At 34.4% G+C, this 15,535-nt stretch overlaps 1 protein-coding gene across 2 annotated transcripts in view; it reads right to left on the reverse strand.

Annotated features, from left to right (window-relative positions):
- ZC2HC1A (zinc finger C2HC-type containing 1A) overlaps nucleotides 1-15,535 on the reverse strand; it is a 50,615-nt gene that overhangs the window by 19,748 nt on the left and 15,332 nt on the right. For both annotated transcript variants that reach the window (XM_045454820.1, XM_045454822.1), the window contains exons 4-7: nucleotides 10,472-10,613; nucleotides 8,510-8,658; nucleotides 1,333-1,432; nucleotides 596-695 (exon numbers count right to left, since the gene is read on the reverse strand). In XM_045454820.1, coding sequence (XP_045310776.1) covers nucleotides 596-695; nucleotides 1,333-1,432; nucleotides 8,510-8,658; nucleotides 10,472-10,613 — 491 coding nt within the window. The remainder of the gene's footprint in view (nucleotides 1-595; nucleotides 696-1,332; nucleotides 1,433-8,509; nucleotides 8,659-10,471; nucleotides 10,614-15,535) is intronic.

The following is a 15,535-nucleotide window of genomic DNA, read 5'->3' on the forward strand; positions in this document are numbered from 1 at the left end:
ATATGAAAAGAAACTAATGTTTACAGCCAAAGAGACTCCAATTGGTATCCTGCTTCCAACTCTTAATAGCTGTGTGGCTTCAAGCAAATTACTTTGCTTCTCCGATCCCCTCATCCTATGATGGTGGGGTGGTTTTAATAAACATATGTGAAAAATGTCTAGCACAGTGCCTGATACATAATTTTTAATAAAAAATGGTTATTACAAAAATCTTCTGTATTTCAAATGATTTCCTTAGACTAGATTCCCAGAAGTAAAATTATTCAACTGAATATATGAAATGTGTTTTGGGCTCTTGATACATGCTACTAGATTTTTTTGCAAAATGATAATCCTAATTTAGACACTGAACAGTAGTGTATGTGCCCCTGAACAGCAATATATTAAAAGACAAATGAAATTTAGAAAGAAAATCAAGGTTAATAAAAAGGCCAATTATCTAAACATAAAACTTTGGCATCACTTACATACATACATACATACATACACACACACGTACACATATACATACACATATGTATACATGTATATATATATATATATCCACATACACACACACACATATCACTAATCAATTAAATTCAAACTGACTTACCCTACATGAGGAGCTGCTATCCCTTTATGGGAGGGAGATAAGGTCTGAAGTTTGCTTCCCAAAGAGCTGCTAACTGAGGACGCTTTACCTGAAGGCACACCTTATAATAAAAAAGGTATTAGTTTTAACAACAGACTGAAAGAGAAAAATCACATAAAACAGAGAATCTGACAAGGAAAACGATGCTTTAGTCACGATGAATTTTTGTGGCAATAAATCAAAACAAGTTATCAACTAAGAAAATGTTTTTTTTTTAATGAAATTTCCAGAGAACAACATATAACATCCTTCGTTTAAAATTTCCATATTCCTTTATTACAATTTATGTATAAATAAAGGTACACTTCAGTTAATCAATATCTTCTTCAAACCATTAAACGTGTCTATTAGGACAACTGTCAAGTTTAGAGCAGTACATATAGAAATGAGTGGAAAATGCTGTGGTTAAAGAATCAAGAAAAGAACTTGGTTGATCAGACAGGTTGACTCTGACAGGTTATGTATCAGTAAAAATATCAAGGACAGACATTTAAGGTGGGGAAAAAAAGTACTATAAAAATATCCTAAGTAGAAGTTATTGAAAATTACTTTATTTTTACCCACAAAGAATTACTTATCCTCCGCATCTCTTCCAAATTATAAATCTATTTTAATAATCCAAAACAGAACACTCTCTTAATTTCCATCTCTACCCCCCCCCCCCAAAAAAAGTCAAATTATTTTATGGAGCTCATTACCTACAACAGTTTTGCTAGTGCCACTTGGTTGTGGTAATCGTGAAGATCCTGATGGTGCAGTTCCAGGAGAATTTGACTTTTTAAGTGCAGGCGGCTTATACTAAAATAATGAAAAAATATTTTATCAACATCACTTTTTGATTATGGATTGTAAACTAGCATTTCAAAAGCTCCCATACCCTGAAATGAGCAATTTTTTATTAGGTACTGAATTACTCAAATTGAGAGAGTATAGATTAAAATACATCATCTCAGAGAGAGGTTTCCCAAAATACGTTCGCTCTCAAAACTAGTATACTAAAAGTTTGGCTCAGATATTGCACTGCTAAAATAAACTAAGAACAGCTTTACTCAGTTCACAGGGGAAAAAAAGGTCAAATGGAAAAAATTTCTTCAATGTTAAGATTTTAAATGCCAAACAAATATTAATAGAAAAAGAAACACCCAATGATGCTCACTTAGTAGTGCAGATTTAAAAGTCAAAATTTTTACATATTCCTGAGCATGGTTTTATATTTCACATACATAATCCAGCCATATTTTCTACTGATAATAATTCATAAGATTACAAATAAGTTTGGATAAGTTTTAACAATAGCTGCCTTATGGATTTCCTGAATGCAAAGAGAAAGAGCTAATTTTGGCTTCACTATCCTCACCAGATGTTAGATGAATAGAATATAGGTTGAGAAAAGATAGAGTATTTATTTTTTCTCCACTCTCTAGAGAGATATCATTAATTTTAGGCCGTGGAGCCTGCTTTGGATTCTGTGTCTCCCTCTCTCTCTCTGCCCCTTCCCTGCTCTCTCTCTCTCTCTCTCTCTCTCGGAAAATGAATAAAACATTAAAAAAAATTTAAAAATAAAATAAAATAAAAATAAAAATAAAGTATCTTATTGATCACCTGCTCCAATATAATGAAATGAACTTTCCCACAGTAACACTCCAACATAATCACAGAACAGGAATTAAGACTCATGCCATTCAGTTCTAGCCCTTCAACTATAAAGTGCTTACTATACTTGAGATTTAGCCCAACTCATATTTAGACTGCTTAGGACTTCATGTGAAACTGGTTTTAAACCTAATTTTCAAAAATCAAATCATATTTTATAACCAATAATCAGTATGAAAGTTAAGAAGCACTACTACTAAAAATTGCTAGCTAAACATAAATTTTAAAGTCAAACATTACACCCATCAAAATTTAGTATGTGACCTTTTAATGAAAATAAATCTTGATAAAAGGGTCTCTCTCCCCCCTCCCCCCACACACACATTCCATGCACATCTGGCACTACTATGCAAGAGATTAAACTTTTTTAAGCACTTGACACCTAGAAAACCTTCAATAACTTTCAAATGAACAAATGACTAGGATCCTTTGGAGATAAGCCATATAAAGATACGGTTTCTCTCAAAACCCAAGAGGTGTTTCCAGTATTTAAAAGGGCATCTTATTAGTATTGGTCTCTCCCACTAAAATACCAATGAAGGCATTAGGAAAGATTTTAAAGCTAACAACAATATGGAAAACAAGCCCTAACAAAGACCTGTTAAAATATGAGGCATGTCTACTAAAAATAGGCTCAGTAAAACTGGATTAAGAAACAGGACTGGTGAGCCACTCATATTCTGTGAGCTACCAAAAAAAATAACAAAACAATTAGCATAGACAAAGGGAACTGGTACAGCGTATTACATACAGAGAAGTCAAATCTTTAGGCTGGGCACGGGTGGGAAGAACTCTGGTACCATTACATACTGAGGAGTAAATATTTTTATGCACATATTAGAAATTAACTTAATGGTGTACAACTAGAAAATAAATTTATTTCAAAAGGTGCTGTTTTTCCCCTCTCTATATTAGGCCTCCTATTGTTTTACCCAATTTTTTTGTCAAGGTTTCCTGAGATATCCAGAACGTAAACTAATCTCATCTATCTCCTATAATATTTCCTTTTACTTTTGACCAGAACTAGTCAGGTTTGTTTCTTTACTGAATCCTCATACTACTCTGAATGCATGTTTAAACCATATTCGCCTGCCTCTCAGTAACTTGCTGTTCCCCTGACCTAGATAATCTGACTCCTTCCTTACTGAGCTGTATTTCCTTTGTTCTACAGCTAGCTGAAATTCTACTGGTATAATAAAGGTTTTCGGGATGACTCTAGCTATCAACCATTTTATACAAATCCATTTCAGTCATCAGAAAAACAAAACAAAAAAAAACAAAATCACATTATTTTTATAGTTATATTTAATACATATTTTTCTCATTCATTAAATATGCATTTGTTAGTTTACTATTTCATGTGTTTTTATATGGTCACAAATCTAATAAATTTCCTTAGTGAAATATTTATGTTTACAAAGACTTTTTCTTGAAATTGGAAAGAGCTTAAAGAACATAGAGGGCATTCATTTTTAATAACATAGTAGAAGGCACTATTTGGATTGACCTTTCAACTAAAAAGTAAAAATGCTCAGGAAAGTATAACAAAAACACTTTCTAAGCACAGAATGACAGAAAGAAAAAAATAAAGTGGTAGGCCAACACCATTTGAGATTATAACAAGTCTGGCCATCACATGGATTTGCTGTATAAATCTGCATTACTAGGTGGTCAGGCAAACTAAAGCCAATAATTTAAAAGTGCCTTCACAGTGGCAGTACTCTTAGATATCTGGAAGAAACAAATAAAAAGGCTCTTCACATGAATAATTCTCATGAATAATTTTTTAAGGGCAATAAGCACCAAATGATCAATAATAATTATGTACATAATGATATAAGAAATCATAAATGAAAAAAAGCAAGAACATATCCATAAAAATCAAATGATATCACAATTATATACATAATAGAAAACAATTATGTTTATTACACTTAAATAAAAGACAACTCTGAAATACAGAGAGGGAATTGGAAATAATCAAAATAACATAGGAAATTAGAAAAATAATCAAATACAAATCAAACAATCAAATTAAAAATATAATAACAGATTACAAACTCAATGGTGGGGGCATAAAACATATGTTTAACTCTCCTATAGATAATAATTTTTTAAAAAGTATCTTAAAAAAAATAAGATGCTAAGAAACTGGAAACCATCCAAAAGTAATTCTAGAAAACTGGTAACTGTGTATTCTAGGTTTAACTGCAGGAAAGGGAAAGGAACAGGGAAGGGAAAGGGGACGGCAATGAAAGAAAAGGGAAAAGGAAAGAGAAAAGCACGACCCATATTTATTTGGCAAAAACAGTCAACAAAAATGGACCTAAATGGGCACAGGTGTATTAGATTTAGAAGTTAAAAAGACCTTCAAAACATTTACTTACAAATACGTTCAAAAAGTAAAGGAATACATACACAAGAATTAAAGGAAAATATGGTAATAGTGAATGAACGCACAGAGAATCTCAACAAAGAGATGAAGGCAAAATCGGGCATTTTTTCAGATATCCAAAACCAGAAAATTCCCTTCTAGTATATCTGCACTCTTGGAAGGCTCAAGAAGCTTCTTCAGGTTGAAAGAAAATGACATTATATGGTGACTGAGATTACAAGAAGAAATCTGAAAATGATAATATATGAGTAAGTAGTATGTAAGTTAAATACAATATGTATATGAGGTGGCAGCAGAAGAAAAAAAAGTATATGCATGTGTGCATAAATATTCATGTGTGTATACGTATATAAATGACTATATATTTACTTTATTCTCCTAATTTCTTTAAAAGACAGATGACTTTTAAAGGTGTAAGTAGAACACTGTAATACAGCACATATCAGGAATATCGACCGGTTTATAAGGCTATAGAGTTACACATATATATAACAATAAATTAAGACTGGTAAGAGATATATGGAAATATCCACAGATACGGATAAGTTAAAGATGCATTTTGTTATTCCCAGAGTAACCATTTTAAAAAAATATTATGATTTATAGCTTAAAAACCAATAGGGAAAATAAAATGTCTTTCACTAAGACAAAAGAGGCAAGGAAGAAGTACCAGAAAAATTTAATAAAGGCGGGGGGGGGGGGGCACCTGGGTGGCTCCGTGGGTTAAGCATCTGACTCGGTTTTGGCTCAGGTAATGATCTCACACTTTGTGGGTCTGAGCCTTGCACCGGGCTTTGAACTGACAGCATAGAGCCTGCTTGGGATTCTCTCTCCCCCTGCTCTCTTTCTGTCCCTCCCCTGCCGGCACTCTGTCTCTCTCTTGCCAAATAAATAAATAAACTTTAAAAAATATTTTTAAAAAGACAAAAATAGAAAACAGACAGCAACATGGACTACTTCACCACAAACATCAATAATTATATTGAGTGTAAATGCCTAAATACTTCAACCGACAGTTTGAAGCTGCCAGATTCGAAATACTTGAACCAAAAACTGGCAAATTAGTAATACTGAAAAAGTCACAATCACAGTTGAAGACTGTAGAAACATTCACCAAAAAGACCATATGCTAGGCAATAAAACAAATCTCAATAAGATGAAAATCTTACCAAGTATGTTCTCAGACCATAAAAGAATTAAGTAAAACAACAACAACAACAACAACAACAACAACAACAAACTAGCAATAAACATCTAGAGGAACACCAAAATCTGGAAGTAAATGACTCCCATTTGGATAAACTATGAGTAAAAGAAGAAATTACACCTATAGGCATTATTGCATTGAATGCTCTTGATAACTGTTATGAGGTAGGTACATATTATCCCCATTTTATAGATGCAAATGTGAGGGAAACCAATCTACCCAAATCAGGGTAGATTTTACAGCATGTAGGGAACTAAGTCGGTTGAGATGGATGGAAGGTTTGGATTATGGAGGGTGGGAAAGACCAGGCACAGTGCCTGATCAGGCACCTAGGTGGCTCAGTCAGTTAAGCATCTCATGGTTTGTGAGTTAGAGCCCCGCATCAGGTTCTGTGCTGACAGCTCAGTCTGGAGTCTGCTTCGGATTCTGAGTCTCCCTCTCTCTCTCTCTCTGCTCCCTCCCCTCCCCTGCTCACACTCTGCCTCTCTCTCAAAAATAAACATTATAAATACATAAATAAATAAGTAAAATGTCATGAATTTGCTAGAATTTGCTAAAATTCCTAATGAAGAAGAATGATGGAAAATTAAACGAGAAAGATTGTTTTTCCCTATCAGAAATAGATCTTCACTGTATTTTTATCATTATTTTGATCAGAGCTGGATCAAAAAGTGGGCTGTAATTGGGCCAGATTATAGTTACTAAATATGATAGGGATTCATTTTAAGCATCTTTAGGAAAAGTATTCTATTTAGTTTACTAATGTAGACCAGGTACTTGGTAAAGTGTCTAATTCAGAGAGGGTACTCAATAAAAATTTCTTGAATAAATAAAGATGAGAAAATATGGACTTACACTGAAATGACTATATAGGACTGGGCATAGAATCAGAATTGATACACTTTAAGTGAGAACTATCAGCTACCTGGATTTTACACTTATAATCATTGCCTCCAAGTTGTTGGAACACACACATTCTATTCTATTTCCTTTACTGATTATTATGACTAAAGAAAAAAAATCATATTAATGATCTTAACTGTCTTAAGTCAAAGATAAATGTTGTTTGACATCTGTTTTGGAAATTCTTCAAAATGAGTTTTCTTCACTGTTCTTTCCCCACAATGATGATAATAATAATGAAATGTTCTATTCTCAATAATATTAACAGAACTTCAATATGGATTTTTCTCAAGAAGGTTCCCCATTGTAATGGCATCCTTTAATCCCATATTTTATTCCTAAGTAACAAACAAAATGAATTTCATGATTATTTACTGCCTATTAGATTTACAGTACCAGCAGGGAGAAGATAAAAGTGAAAATAAAAGATCTGTTTTCTAGGCTGTAGATCGGAAATGCATAGGAAAAACTGTGAGGGTAGCAGATGGAAGGAGAAATTTGAAAGGGAAAAGAAGGGCAAGAAAATAGACTGATATTTTACATACATATTAGAGGAGAGCTACCTATGTTCACATATAAACTAGGAAGACAAATGTGATATTCTGAAAAGAAAACAAATAATTATTAGAAATTATAGTACATTTTGAGAGAATCTTGTATTTATTTTCCCTCAAGTAGGCTCTATGCCCAGAGCAGAGCCCAACATGGAGCTTGAACTCATGACCCTAAGACCAAGACTCAAGCCATGATCAAGAGTCGAATGCCCAACCAAATGAGCCACCCAGGTGCCCCGAGAGAAATCTTAGAGGAAGATTTAAATAAATGTAGGAGTAGTTTATATATTTAAATAGAAGCAGCATTTGGATAGGGTATAAAAAGGGTTACTGATATTTTTGTGATTATTAATAGCTGATGTGCTTTCTACTTTCTTGCCAGTGATACTGAGAAAAATAAGTGAAATGATTCAAAATTAATTAATAGACTTTTCAGTTCCAAACTAAATGCTCATGTTTTTAGGCATAAAGATATAGTAAAAAATAAATAAACTGTATATGAAAGCTTTGTGAAAAATGAAGTTTGCTTAAAAGTATGACATTATCAAAGTTTTTGTGTCATAATATGCTTAATGAAAAACAACAGTGCTGTACAAATTTCATATAACAAAATCCTTTCATGGTTTATGGCTCTAGAGGTGCTTTCACATACACCATTTCATTTGCTTCTCACAAAAAACGGGTAGATTACTTCACAGACGAAGAAAAAAAGGCTCTTATGTACTTGCCTGAAAGTTCAGGAATAGAAGTTGGTCTTGACCCCAGGATTTCACTCTCTCATGTGTATGGTCACATATAACATGGAAACATTCAGTACTTACATAATTTTCAAATGTGTATTTTTACTGCCATTTTCTCACTCTTCTAACCCCACTAGGTTCCTCTGAATCTCCTTCACCTACCTTTTAACCAGTTTTCTTACTTTTCCTAATACCTTTATCAACCTGTGTATTTTCAAATCTCTATAAGCTCAAGTCCATTTAAAATTAATAATTTTAATTACTTGTTATCAATTAAACACTCAAATTTCTTACTAAGTCCCTGAACAGTAATAAAAAATTTTAGCAGGTGAGAAAATTACAGTCAAATGTTCTGTAAAGCATATGCAAAAAACTGTAAAACTGAGTCATTTTCTCATTTGTAGAAATAATTGAACATTTCACCTGTGTCCGAGAAGTCGCCTTTCCTTTGGTATCAGTAGAAAATTTGCCTTTGTTACTAATACGTGCTGCCTGTTCTTTACAGAAATTAATATGTCTATCAGCTGCATTTTCATTAAACCTCCTTTGGCAATATGGACACTGAATATAATCTAAAACAGAAAAAAGAAACAAAATAACATAATTCTTAAAGTGAAACATAAGGAACTATAAGTTTTTTGTGGACAGTAATTCAATATGTGTAACAAAAGCAATAATATTTGATACACAAAACTTGTTATTTCCTTATCACCACCCAACCTGACCACTAAACTTGGTAAAGACATTTAAGAAAAAAGTCTGCTAGCATATGGTAAATTCTGATGTTCTCCCAGCTTAGAATCTTATTTGAGGGGAACAAAACCCAAAACATAAATCCTTAGTACAAAAGAATGAATAAGTAGAGGAAAAACAGGATTTCTTCTTTGTCTTTATAATATATCATATGTTTCCACAATATATACATATTTTTATACTGGAGACTAAGTTATTAAGCAGTAATAACATATTACATTAAAAATAAATTTTAAAATTTGAGCTCATCTGTTAAAATTTTTCATTTTAATTAGAGTAAAACTGTTGGGCGCCTGGGTAGCTCAGTTGGTTGAGTGTCTAACTCTTGATTTTGGCTCAGGTCATCCCAAGGTCGTGGGATTGAGCTCCACATTGGGCTCCATGCTAAGCATGGAGCCTGCTTGAGATTCTCTCTCTCTCCCCACCTCTGCCCTTCTTCCTTGTTAGCACTCTCTCTCACTAAAAATAATAATAATAATAAACAATGATAATAATAGGATAAAACTGTCAAGAAATAGTTTGACTTTATACAGTTTTATTTTCTCTTCGAAGTTCCAACAGATAAGATAAAAATATACCTCATTACGATACGATCTGGCCCTTTATAGAAATAGTTTGTTAACCTCTTCACTACAATAAAATGTTAAAAACGATCATATCTAGGTTTTCTACAGGACTCCTTTTAAAAAATATATATATATATATTATTGAAGTATAGCTGACATACAATGTTACATTAGTTTCAGGTGTACAACACAGTGATTCCACAATTCTGTACATTACTCAATTCACACCACAGTAAGTGTAATTACTATCTGTCAGCATACAATGTAATTACAATATTATTGACTCTATTTCCCTATGCTGCACTTTTCATCTCCCCGACTTATTTTATAAGACTTTTCTTTACTGAGAAATAAATCTCAATCACAATACTAACACAATCTAATGCAGCTAACTTGTTATATTAAAATAACTACCTCTTCAGACTACTCTAATAGTCAATGTCCAAGTGTCAATTGTGGTATTTTAAATCTTTCAATATCGCAGTATCTTATATAAGGTTGCCAGCATCTTACCTTGCTTTTGGTAACAACAAATAAGCAACTTTTATCTACCTAAGAAAGTATAATAATACATGAAATTAAGGCATAATTTAGGTAAATGAATTTTTATGGTGGTTTCCCTACATGAACATGTACCTCTTAGAAACAACAGTATGTTTTTTTTCCTTCCCAGATAAGAAGATACCAAAGGCATCAGGCAACAAAACAATCTGAATCTTACCAAATGACTACATTTCAATTGATAGTGAGCATCTTCAAATATTTCCTGGTATATTAACATTTGAAAGTGACTATAATAATGTTTCAAATGATATTATAATGCTTTATGTTTAAATAACAGTATTGAAATAAAAAGATAATGAATTTCTATGTTCAACACTGATGTGTCTTTATAAGCCTAAATGTCTGAAAAAAATCAGCATTATTTTATAGTTAAACTTTTAAAGATTATGCTTCATCAAGTTCCATAATTATAAATTAATTTTCATAACAACTTAAAATTTATAAAAATTCGATCAGTATTTTCTCTCCATATGAACATTTCTGTCAACAATATTCCACATACCAGGATCATAAGAAGGTGGAGGAGGAGGAGGAAGTTTTCCACCCTCTTTAAGTGCCTGATCAAGGCCTTTAGCTGCTCTTATGGTGGCAATGAATTCTTCATGTTTTCTTCTCCAATTAGATGGTTTCTTTGGTGGTTCAGGCTATAGACAAATAAAGAAAAACCCATTTCAAAACATTTTTTTAATTAGTTGAGGGGCACCTGGATGGGTCAGTTGGTTAAGCATTAATTTTGATTTTGACTCCAGTCATGATCTCAGGGTAGTGAGATGTAGCCCTGCATTGGGCTATGTGCTGAGCATGGGGCCACTTTGGAATTCTCTCTCCCTCTCTCCCTGTCCCTTCCCAACTCGCATTCACACACACACTCTCTCTCTTAAAATAAATAAACATTAAAAAAAATAATAAAAAATAAAAAATAACTGAAATAAAACTTGAGGAAATGCTATGTTATTTTAAATGTTCTCTTATTAGAAGTCCTTAAGTGACTTTCTCCCCAAATTTATAATTTTAAAAATAAACTTCATGTAATTGTATTATATGCGATTTTTAAAATGCAATTGTAATTGTTAAAAACACTGCTAAATTGACTTCTGTAGGTGTTACATCCATTTAAGCTCCACTAACAGGGTAATTTCCCTATTTTCCTATGCTTTCTCCAACAGAGTATGTTATTAAACTTCTATTTTTTTTAACTCACTGGAGAGGTGAAAAATACTTCTCTTTGGTTTTAGCTGGCTTTTCTCTTATCAAAAGTGAGTTGAGCATCTTTTCGTATCATTAAGAATCATTTGCACTGCCTTCTTTGTGAACAATTTATGTGCCTAGTCAAATTACCTGTTGGGTCACTGGTCTTATTTTTAACAATTTCTAGTTAACTCTTTATAGGAGACTAGCTTCAGCCCTCCCCTACAATATGGCTATCTTATGAGCTTGTCTAAGGCTGTTCTGATATTAGTAATTATTTTTAAAATATAGTTTATTTGTTTCTTTTATGAGTTCCAGATTTGTAGTCATTGTTAGCAAGACCCAACCTCACACTAAGGTAAATGGAATTTTCCCATGTTTCCCCGCCCCCCCCCCCGAATTTTCATGGTTTTACTTAAAATTTTTAAATCTTTCATTCATTTGGAATTTATCATGAGTTATGGTGTGATGTATGGATTCAACTTTATTTCTTGTTTTTAACATGGCTATGCAGCTGTCTGTCTCAGTATCCTTTATTGACTTTTCTCACCATTGAACTGATAACACTTTTATCATATTCTCTTTTGTATTTGGGTATTTCTGAACTTTCTCTTCTGTTCCACTGTTCTGATTATCCTTGTGTTAGTATTAGTGTTTTCAATGTTAAGACTTTATAATATAATACTAGTTTAATATCTGATAGGATAACCCTACTTTAGGCTGCTTCTTTTTCAATCTTTTCTGGTTATTCTTGTTATGTACATTTTCCCATATGAACTTTAGAATCAGCTTGTCTAACTTTTTTAAACTATATTTTAACTGAAAAAATTAAACATTGCATTCATAAACAACTTAAGGAACTTAATACTTAATACCTTTATTTTTTTGAACCTGCCTATCCAAAAACATGAGATATTTCCATTTAAAGAAGTGTTTGTGTTTTTCAGTTTTTTTAAAGTATCCTTTGTGGAAGTCTCATACCTTATAAGGCATAATGTATACCTTATACCTATATAATTCCTAGATATTTTTTATTTTCTGTTATTTTTTTATTGAGAGTCTTTTCTTTTTTTATGTTTCAAGGGAACATATGAGACTCAGTAATTTCTGTATATCTCAGAATTCTGTATAATGAGCATTATATCTCATTACTTCACTGGTTTCTCTTACTGTTTATAATCATTTAACAGTTGATTCTCTGGAGTTTTCCAGGCATATCATCTAATAATGCTACTTTTACTTTCTCTTTTCTAATCTCTATGCATCTAACATCTAACTGTGTCTGTTATAGCAATTACTATATTGGTTAGAGTTTAATCTTGTTCCTATCTTTAAAGGCCACCTCTAAGTATCTTTCCATATGCATAATGCTGGCACCTGTGCTACAATAGGTTTAGTTGTGTCATATTATTGAAACACCCAACTATCTCTATTATGTCTTTATTTTTTAAGTCAAGAATATACATTCAATTAGCAAAGTCAAAAGATGGTTCTTTAAAAAGAGTAATAAGCAGGACTAGTAAGGAGAAAAAGAAAACACAAAATACCAAGGAATGGAAAATAGTACATGATAGAGTTCTTATAAACATGAGGAAAAATGAAGATATGTGCTATAATGTACCTTATGCTAATAAATTCGACCACATTATATGAACACTATCCTTGACAAACACCACAAAAGGGATGCCAGAAGAAACAGGAAATCACAACAATCTTACATTAATTTTTTTTAATGAATCTTTTATTTAAAAACCTCAAGACAACTTCTGGCCCAGATGCCTTTACTGTTGAATTCTTACAGACATTTAAGAAAGAAATAGCATTAGGTGCCTGGGTGGCTCAGCTGGTTGAGTGGCCGGCTCTTGATTTCAGCTCAGGTCATGATCTCACAGTTCATAAGATTGAGCCGAGCTCTGTGCTGTCAGGTTCTCTCTCTCCCTCTCTCTCTATCCCTCCCTGCTCATGCTGTCTCTATGTCTCTCAAAATAAATAAATGATATTAAAAATAATTAAACAAAAAAGAAAAATAAATAGCATCAATCTTTTAAAACTCTTTCAAAAAATAAAAAAAACTAAGAGAACAATTTTCCAATTAGGTTTACAAAAGCAACAAAAATTTGATAGAAAGAAAAATGACAAACTCACCTCTCTCGTGAAGATAGATGCAAAACCTTAACTAAATACAAGCAAATTTAGATACTGGAGATAACTGACCTTTTAAAGTTTCTTATTTAATAGTGAAAGGTCTGAATACAACATTCATCTGCTCCATGAGTATAACTCATCTACTGGTAAGTTTTGGTGCTCTCCTCTACCTTTTTTCTCATAGCATCCTTGTGTGGTTTATTATTATTCATCATTGAATGAATTAGGTTTTCCTGGTACAGCTATTTACAACAGGTTCTGCAGAGAAGGAGAGGTCCACAGTCCCTTTCCAGGCTACACAAACCAACAGCTCTCTTCTCCTTTGTAGATACAGATGTAAATAAGGCCTCTCCATGATTACAAGACACACCTCTCATTCTGCTCTAAAACAAGATGGGTCCAGGAAGGCTACTGCTGCCAGCCATGCTTCCCTCAATAACCATACTAACCACTTCAAAAAAAAATAGGACCTAGCTCTTTAGAGTGGGCCCCTTACCTTCAGAAAGGGTATTTTATTTTCATTAGTGCTTTTGGAGATCTTCTGACATTGGGCTTCTTCAACTCTGTGCCTCTTCTCCCTACTTCCTCCTTTCTGGCTTTTGTTCAAATTAAGCGAGGCTCATTCCACTTCCTGGCCATCCAGGGTCCTGTACTCACCCCAGTTCCTGCTTTGGCTATAGTAAACAAGGGATATATACTTCCTGATTAGACTTCTCTCACATAAGGAGTCACCTTTAAGGTGAGGAGACCCTTCACCTTTGAGGTGGCAGGTTCCCATTCTGGGCCATGGGTCCCTCAGCAACTTCCTACACTTCCTCTGTGGGTAGGTTCTCCTGGCATTCAGTTGCTTTGGGCAGCCCTTACAAATATTTTGTAGTCTGTGGATTAGTTTCTCCCAAAATGGAGTTTGTATCTGCTTTACTCCACTCTGCTTATGATTTTGTAGGATTTCCTTGATACAGAAGGAGAACTACACTATGATGTTTAAATCTTCTAATACACAGATTTTCAAGGGGGAGGAGTTAAGATGGTGGGACAGCATAGAGACCCTCAGCTTGCCTCGTCACTGAAACACAGCTAGGTCAGCACCAAACCATTTTGAACACCTAGGAAACTGATCTGAGGATTAACACAACAATCTGGGTACTTGAGCCACAGAACTCGGCAGGAATGCAGTACAGAGAGGTGAACTGGGGGAGAGAAAAGCCATGGAGGGTTGGGAGCTGTTTTTGCAGAGAACAGAGAAAGAGTAAGGGGGGAGAGTGCAGTGCATCGGGATCATGTAAGAAAAGCATTCCTGCAAAAGTAGCTGGAGAGAAAGAGTGAAAACACTCACAGGAGACTGAACAAGAAATTTGTTCTCCATAACCGCTAATGTGAAGAAAGGAGAGGGTTTCAATACCACCAAGATTCCATAAACAGTGGAGTACAGAGTCTGAAGTTCTGGGACTCAGTGCCTGGCAGAGCTTGGGAGGAAGTAGGGCGAATCCCCAGGAGCAGGAAATGGGGTCTGAGGGATTCATGTGCCACATGGGGAGAAATGGTTCCCCCGCTTGGAGTGCATTTGGTAGAGGCCATATGGCTTTCTCACAGGCAAAGGTCCCAGTGGAATAGCCATGTTTCCTGATATTGGGACAAAGACATCAGAGTGTGGTGAAACCTGGCACTGGCTATGCATTGTGATTTGCCATAATCTCTGAACCTCTGCTGCTGTGCGATCACATGAATGTTTTCTGGGGGCAAGCCGGCACCCAGCCATTGTTCAGCAAGACTCTCTGCCAGAGAGTTGGTGCAAGTCCAAGCAGAGGTCTTTAAAGTGTGGGGTTTTGAAACAAACCCTATCTGAGATAAAACTCCAAAGGGAGGTGCTGCCTGCCGAGTGGACAACTTGGAAACGGACAGGGCAGAGGCAAGGAGTGGATGGAGGCCTGAAACAAAGAAGGGGTGCTTGATTGCTGGTTGGTGAAGAGTGCCAAGTTCCTGTGTCAGAGACTAGGGAGCTGGGTGAAGCCATTTCCACTTCTCATGCACACAGGCATCACACTGATCTACCCCAGTAAGCCAAGCAGCACAACCTAGTGGAGAACAGAGCTGTTATACCAAGCCCCTCCCAACTGCACCCCCCCCAAGCACATCCCCTAGAAGACCAGGACAAGTCCCTCCACTTGCTTAGTGTACAGACTATAGAGGGCTTCATAGTTTCAGTTCTAGGGGAAATGGGATGTAACTTCAT

The sequence above is a fragment of the Leopardus geoffroyi genome, chromosome C3 (assembly GCF_018350155.1).
Source record: "Leopardus geoffroyi isolate Oge1 chromosome C3, O.geoffroyi_Oge1_pat1.0, whole genome shotgun sequence".
NCBI lineage: Eukaryota > Metazoa > Chordata > Mammalia > Carnivora > Felidae > Leopardus > Leopardus geoffroyi.